Genomic DNA, 8474 nt, shown 5'->3' with positions numbered 1-8474 from the left:
CTGGAGTGTACAATACATGGCACAACATGTATTTAAGCGTACGTAGCTTGTAATTTGTGGCATCATAACCGAATATTTCTCTTGATAATCGTTATTGTTCATAACGGTTGACAGTTTATTTTGCATTGCGTGGTCTAAGGTGTACAAGTTCTTCAGAAAACGTCAAAAGTGTGTAGTGTTCCGAAAAAGGCTGACAAGCACTGGTCGCCCGGTTGTCGAAAATATGACTTTTAACTCCTACGTTAAATGGGTTTGAAAAAGTTTTAAATATTAGGAAAGGTACCCACTATTGCAAATCGCTTTCTTTGGTGCACATTTTGATCTTAATTCGTCCAATTATTGAAACGTTTCTTTTAATAACGCAAGCTTAAAACCTTTTAAAAATCGCAAGCACACCTGGCATGGTCTCACGGCACCCAGTTGCGAATCCGCTAGTTCATTAAACTATGTAATGTTTTAAATTTATATCTAACTTCTTCCGACAAAGGATGTCTTGAACGTTTTTTATACTATGACATTATTACAATATAAATGGCTTTATTTTTTATTTTCATTTTCACAGTCGGATTATTGTCCGATTGATTGTACAGTACTTTAAAAAGAATGCAGTAATGTGTCTGTGTAATAGAAACGTAAAAGTAATGCTAGAAAAAAATCGGTAATAAAAACACATATCGCATTTGCTTTTCTTGCTTTTGGGAGACAATATGCATGGTTAGACCGTTTACAAGTGCCTCCTGAAGTAACAATTTACGAAACATTGCATTTTACGTGTCAAATTACGGTTAAACACTTTAATGGCACTTAGTTATCACACAAGTTAAATGTTTAAACGAAGTTTCACCATGGATTTAGTTCCATTGCTTCTGATGTGAATGCAGCTATGGCGAAGCACTCAATAGTGCAAGTGCAATTTTCCCGTAAAGCGTTTCGTTTCTCGGAAACCTTGCGACCGTGATTTCGCAAGAAAGGTAAACACTTCCAGTAAAACAAAGACATATGGCCGGCGAGCAAACACTTTGATTCATGTTAGCATAGTGATAATAGCTGTGCGGACTTTTCGTGTGGCGTACAATAGCAGCCACCAACAAACTATAACGCGACCTACCAACTACGAGACCTTTGCTTTAAACTTGCAAAAAGGCTGTTTTTAAACCCTTTTATGTACTAAACAATTAAAAAAAGTACAATTACCAAGTTTAATGAAAATATTTCCCACTGTATCATAATTAAAAATTATCTCAAGCCTGGCTGATACCCTTTGAAATTGCCAGAAGGTATATTACAACGTTCGGCAAACTTTCCAGGCAGTATATATTTATCTATGCCCCTAGCTGTAGTTTGCAGTTTCACAATAGTGTCATTGTGCTTTAAAAGTTGAAGTCATTCTTCAAGGCAAAACCGGAAAGCGGAAAAAGTAATTTTTACGTCTTACGTGAATTTTTGTGTTCTATGTATCAATTTTTGAACGTGGAACTTTAATTTAAACGGCTTGCGATTATTGTATTAATTTTGTTTAGGGTTAAACTGTTAATGGAGAAAGATTAGTGTTCCAGCAGTGCTTGGAATGATATGATGCGTTACTTTGCCTCTTTATCGCCACCGAACGTTGTATTATTCAGCTTTCTAACTCCTCTCACTGAATTTGCTTGTGGTACATACAGGATATGAGCTCGACTAACGCTCCACACCCAATTTTACAGTGTTTTGTAAATAAAAAATATTTAAAGTGATTATCAATAAAATTATCAACTCGCAAAAACGTAAAATTAAACTAAAAAAAATCAGCATTACCATTACGTTTAATTGTTTATGCAAATAAATTTAAGTAAAATTTAGTTTTTTGGGGCAATTTCGCGCGAATCTGGCTTAGATTTCTAGTAAGTCTTGTCCCATTTTGTTAAATTCATTGCTCGAAGGCACAGTGTGTCTCATCGCAATCTCTTAAGCATGGTTGATGCAACCTTTTTTTCACTTGCGGCACACCAATAAAGCTAAAACAATTAGGCGGCACACCTACATAATATGTATCGATCAACTCTCTTTATGTCATTTTGGAGTTTGGCACACTTTCTAAAATTTCTTAGGCCGGAAAAGTCCTGAATGCTGCCTCTCGCAATAGCGGTTTAGAGAACTTTGCCTACTTTTAATAGCTTTTTCGAAGAAAGAAACCTTGACATTGGTGCGTTGTACTTTTTTGCTTAATATATTTTTCGAAACAGCTGCCAAGACTTTTTATGCTAAAACAAACTGCCAATAACACATTACCAATCGTATTTTATGGGTTCCAAAAGTATGGAAAATATCCCTTTTCACTTTTGTGTAAAGATGGAAAAAAATTGTTGTATGTTTATACTCCTGGTAGTTAAGTCAGCTAAATAAAAGTTTAGGCAACTTTAAATGATACTAAGGCTTTTTTACGCGGAGCGTGAGTGTTTTTCGTATTTCTAACATAAAACTACCTTAACGTTTTGACGTAACTTGTAGCTTCATGTTTTGATTAATCTTTATGCCGTCATTCTTAACATTTCCCTTTTAAAACAATGTTAAAAAAGCATGGGTTTATGGAAACACACAATACGACGTGAAAGGCAATAAAATCTAAAGCAGAAAAAACTATAATACCATAGCATTAAAAGCAACAACATAATAAAGTTTTAGGGTTCAGTAAAAAGATCACCATTTAATTTAAGTCTCACTCCGAAGGGTTTAGAACTTATTCCGATTTACACGTTGTTACGACTTTTAGATATTAGTCCTATTTTGGTCTTATTCCGAACTGCAATTTAGTCGGGTGTTGATGTTGTTCTTATTTCGGTCTTATATAGCTGAAATCCGTGTGTGCATGTTTGGTTGAAAATTGTGCAAATTGCGTCCATTAAGCTGATATTTTTTTGACTTATTTTAACCAAAACTCTAAATATCATAGCTGATGACAAGGCAAAGTAAACAAATATTACTTGATTCATTATTATTATTCTCCTCTATGGCCGTCTACCGCTATTCCTGAATACTATAGGTATTAATTTGAAAATATATTATAGTTAATATTATATGTATTTTGGCGTTGGAATATTGACTGTATAACTATGAACTTTATACATTTTTCTCAGAACTAATAAACCGCAGCGGGTTTAACAAAATATTACCGAAAATTGTTTTTTCTGTTAAATTCAACACAGCGTCGAATTCTACTTTGATTAATTGATTATGCTTCCACACAGCAGCTCACCTGAATAATGCTTCCAGCAGCGGACTTAAAAAGTTCCAGACAATTTCCAAGCTATTCATGACACTGATTTTAACTTGACTTGCCCGAGGGGCGTTACGGCAATCGTTTTATACGTGCGTTGTGCGGGCTAGGGAGGTTTCAAAAATAACCACGATGGTTGGCTCTTGAATTTAACCCCACCAATCGCTCATCTGGATCGAATATAGCTGCAATGAAAGATACACAATAGATAACGAGCAAGGCGCTAACCGCCAGGGTGGTCGCTCGTGGGAGAAAAGGAGCGCATTCTCAACGTCAATGTTTAGTTTCTCTTTCAAAACTGCGCGTCGACCGTCGTGGTTGGATTAAGTGCACTGCGGCATAGTGGTTGACCGCCAAAATATATCGGGTGTGCGCGGTTTAAACCGATGTTTTTTCACTTTAAAGAAGCTGTTAAATCTATTAAAAAATGTCATATTTCGTCTGAACTATCCAATAATGGTTTTCAATCTTAATAGCAAGACGGGAAGTTAAACTAAATATAATTAATACGCCGAACGCACACAAGGTCAAGGTACAGTTTTTGTTGATTTTGCCTTTATTAGATTTATTCAGATTTAACAATCTATCCTTCGGTTTTTTAAATGAGCACACAGTGTACACAAATAAGTGAAAACCAAGTAAACTTTTTCGCGTAATCATTTACGGCCTTTCAGCAGACAAATTGGGTTCAAGTCAGCTGCAGAGGATTAGTTCGTTGTGGCACAGTATCTTGACATGATTTTCCCGAAAAATAATCAGCAGTTAACTTGCCATCATTTAAAATCCCGTGACCAGGATGTTTGTAAATTCACTTCAACTTCTGCGACGTGGTTTAATATTTTTAGCCATTTATGTGCGGCATAATAATAATTGTTGAAAAAGACGGCGCAATGCTCTCTTTCTGCTTGGCGTCGCGCGATTTTATACATTGCGCGGTGCTGCTGCCATACGTGTGGCAGAGTAGCCTTTAAAACAGGGGTCGGCAACCTTTGTCTAGTCGCGAGCCAGAAGCAAACTCAGAAAGGTCTCTGCGGGCCGCACAAAATGTTAACTAAGAATTGTGTTATTAAAATGTGAGAACAGCTGTGAATCAGGCGGGCCTCGGATTATTTTTTGCACTTTCAGACGTATTTAACTACGTTTAAACAGGCAGTAAAGCGCAAAGCGCAAAAAACAGCGTTTGTTTGGTTTAAAATTCGAGTTCACACGTCATAATCCATACTATTAATGAAAAGTGTAATAAGACTTATTTGAGGGAAGCGCGATAACATATCAAGTTAATCTATCTAAGTCTGGTTAAGCTATTTAAGTCAGGACGCTTTTGGCGAGCGAAGCGAGCGCGATTTTTTGGGGGGTATATCGGCATTTCTTTTCAATTTCTTGAAAGTTTCTATTACATTGCCGAAAAAGAAAAAGAAAAAAATGTTAAAATATACATGTGCAATATTTTTGAATACGTTTTCAATTTTTCCGAGACGCACTTGGTAGCCTTGCACGGCGCAACAATAAACAAGCGCTGATTTGGTTGAAAAGACAGCATGAAAACGTAAACAAACCGGACGTATAAAAATCATTCGCGCGAAGCGCGAATATTTTTCTAACTTACGTAGTTAAAATAGTCAAAAAGTATGTGAAATGAACTCTAATTTGTCTAATTTGTCAAAGAGGCGGCGGGCCGGATGAATTACATAGACGGGCCGGATCTGGCCCGCGGGCCGTAGGTTGCCGACCCCTACTTTAAAACAACATTCGAATTCTCTTTACACGCTATCCACCATCCACATATTTATAAACATTCAGTAAAATATGCAGAGGTATCTAAAAAACTAGAAAACTGTTTCGGCCCCTCTAGAACTGGTGTTTTTGGGTGTGCGCGTTTTGCAATTCGCAAACTGTAAAAAACGACAAACGACATTGCACATCGAAAAGTTTATATATAGACAAATGTATTAACATTCACAAATTTATGATAACACAGTTCAATTTACAAATGTTCTATTATCGCCAAACCAATGCTATCACTTATCACAGCAGTCTTGGTAGAATATTTAGTTTTAATTGCATCGCTTAAATTTTACAAACACAAAAAGTCGATTGGAAAAATGCTCGGGGTTATTTAAAAAAGATTAATTGCTTTGCAGAAATATTGGCTCCTCGAAGGTTTGCTACAACCTGTAAATCAACAGCATTTGTCTCCGTGGTGTAATGCTACGTTCCTTATGCAGTATAGGCTATAGCTAGTTGGAGGTGAAGGAAATAGTTTGGTGTTGTTTAGAATAAACATCCTTGTTAACTAAGGCGAAAACCCGAAAACGTTTTTTAAATACATAAAATAATTATCCGACATTTTGTTTTCGTATTACGTCAATCGACCAAAACTAAATCGAGTATTTTTTTCAGGTCATGATTACAGGCATAACAAGCCTAATAAGCAGGGACGCCGGATCGATTGCGAGCAAGGGGGCGACTTTTTTGTTAAGGGCAACATAGACCGCAAGCGAGCGTAGCGAGCCGAAATATTGGGGATGCGGGGGTATTCCCCCGGAAAATTTTTTGCGGCCACGCCCTCTAGATTGGCTTAGAATGGTACCAAAAATGTTTTAACAAGTGTCAAGCATGTCATTTTACGAATTTTTTTTGCATTTTTCCGTAGCTCAATCCCTACCCCCTTTATAATTTCCGTCGCATAATATTTAACGTTGTGAAAGCAATATACTATTTTTCATGAAAAGGGCACTTTTGCCCCCCCCCCCCCAAAGTGCATTAAATATAGGCTAATTTAGCAGAAATTGCATTTTGCTCTAGAATCGAAATCATTTGTTGTTGATATATTTCAAGATGGCGATGAGGCCGTTCTACTACTCATAGTATTTTCTATTTATTTTAAAACAAATATTCAAAGATAAGTTGGTTGCCACTTGTTTAAAACATATTCAAGGAAAATACAAGATTGGATGATTTTTGCATCCACATATTCAAAGTAAAACAATATATGCTTTGTATGTGTATTAACAACAGAATCTGGCCCTCCAACAGAACACATAATGCCGACGATAAAAGTTCTAAAATTTATTAATAAAAGCTTGAGAAGCGCACCGCTCCGAACAAAAATCAGTCAGCAAGGTGTAAAACTTTAATACAAATATGCATTTCGCCTATAAATGGCATCATCAGTTTGTCTGTACAAATAAATAGTAAAAAATTAAAATATTAAAATATAAATGTAAAATAAATACATCCAAGATGAACAAAGACAAAGACAGTCTGCGTATAAACCCCAACCACTACTGTAAAACAAAAGCAAAAGGAGCATGCGATACGTGTAGCGGCCACAGAAAGCCACTGATAAAAACACGGCCCAGAGGGAAGCGGTATGAGAATCAGTGACGTAGCAAAACACGGTAGATAAGAAAAGGTGGAAAGGCAAAAACAACCTAAAACCACAGTTAGACAAGAAAACGGATATGACTCACATTCCGAAATGGAACGGCACAACGCAAAAACGAAAAAACAAATCCGCAAAGATATATATAAAAATATATATAAAAAGGCTACCGAATTTGGGGCAATATCATTTTTTGAATGTTAATTGAGGCTCTGGTGAGTTTGAGCCATTTAGCCTCACATTCATCGAGCTTGCTGGTGTCTGGCTCTTCAACGAAAATTACCGTAAAACATTCGGCAATATGCGGATGTTTCTTTAACTTCTCGCCATGGTAGGTTGCGTAGTGGTGAAGCAGCGCTGCGTTGTCGTTTGTTGTTGCTGAGTTAAATGTATTCCAGGTCGTTCGGTGTGCGTTCCACCTAACAGAAAACCTGTTCTTGGTTTGACCGACGTACTGGGCAGAGCAGATGTTGCACGTTGCCACGTAAATTCCGTGGTTTCTACAATTAAGGCTTTGCCGGAGCTCTATGGTCTTACCTGCAGCCTTAAGTTTACTCGATTCACCAACCATCCCTTTGTGTCCCCCATGGTGACCGCAGAGTGCGCATTTGCCGCACGGCGTTGACAAACCGACTGCATTGCCAAAGGTGTGCGCAAGTTGTCGGTAGTTAGTAAGAAGGTTACCGAGTGTATGAGGCCTTTTGTATACTATTTTAACTCGTGGTTGAAGCGCCTTTTCTTTGTTTGAGAGCCTGAGTAGATGAGCGAATGGAGTAGCCCATGCGACAACACGGTCTTTCGTCTTTTCTTTAGTGTGTCGGAGTCTCTCGGTCCACGATTTAGCCTCATTAAGGTTGTAATCCGTGAGGCCAGCGGGAAAACAGGACTTCCTGCATTTCATCTTCAGTTGCTCTAGACTTCGGTGGTAGTCCTCATCGGATTCATTAAGCCTCCTGAGGCGGCTTGCTTCACCCAACACAATAGATTTGTAAATATGCAATGGATGGTAAGAGGAACCATGCAAAAAACATCTATTTTTTGCTGTGATCTTAACGTTGTCCCGAGTTGTGAATCCTAGTGAAGCCGTCTTAGAGTGAGCGTGAAGCACATCGAGAAATTCAACGTCATATTTAGGGTAATCCGAACAAAAAACCCGAAATGTTAATTGCAGTCCCTCGTTGGAGAATGCCGACAAAAGCGCAGATCTAATTCTTTGCGTGGTATTGACCCCGATGGATATGAAAATGATATCATCAATAAACCGCTTGAAGATTTGAGCCGTGCCTAACGTGTCTGCGATCGATTCAACGATGAAGTGCATGGCAATGTTGGCTATTGAGACGGAATGATTGTCGCCTGTTATAATACCCTCTTTCTGACGATAAAAACTCCCGTCATACTGGACAATAACATTGTCCATCGTGAACAGTGTAAAATCCAGGAGACATTTACAGCCCACAGGGTTTAACCCAGAGTGTAGCTCTAACGCGCGGGCTAGGGAACGCCTTATGAGCTGTCTGCTAACGCTAGGATAAAGCGCTACCACATCTGCTGCCACAATGTAGATATCCTCCGCCTTTAGACTTTCTTTTGCTACGCCGTTCTTCCAATTGATTAGCTCAGTGATGTAGTGCTTACTGTCTTGGCAATATTCATTGAGTATATTCCGGCAGTATGCTACACTGATTGGCTTCAGGATATTTTCAATTAATGCTGTATAACGGGAGCAGTAGGTGTTTCCAGCAGACTGAAGCAGGCGGGTAGGGATATCCGTTAATTGGCAAGATGCAAGATCTTCAAGCGGTTTATTGATGATATCATTTTCATATCCATCGG

General features: G+C 38.1%; 1 protein-coding gene across 1 annotated transcript; it reads right to left on the bottom strand.

Moving 5' to 3' along the window:
- Positions 1-6804: 6804 nt before the first annotated feature.
- Positions 6805-8445, bottom strand: LOC146132249 (uncharacterized; the record flags this gene model as incomplete). The annotated part of the gene is made up of 1 exon (XM_083397238.1): positions 6805-8445. A coding segment is annotated over one exon (1641 nt), but the record flags the coding sequence as incomplete, so codon positions are not given.
- Between the last annotated feature and the right edge of the window lie 29 nt (positions 8446-8474).

The sequence above is a fragment of the Ascidiella aspersa genome, chromosome 9 (genome assembly GCF_963924565.1).
Source record: "Ascidiella aspersa chromosome 9, kaAscAspe10.2, whole genome shotgun sequence".
In the NCBI taxonomy this organism is placed as follows: domain Eukaryota; kingdom Metazoa; phylum Chordata; class Ascidiacea; order Phlebobranchia; family Ascidiidae; genus Ascidiella; species Ascidiella aspersa.
Note: the sequence above shows the minus strand (reverse complement) of the source record. Positions and strands in the feature narration are given on the sequence as shown.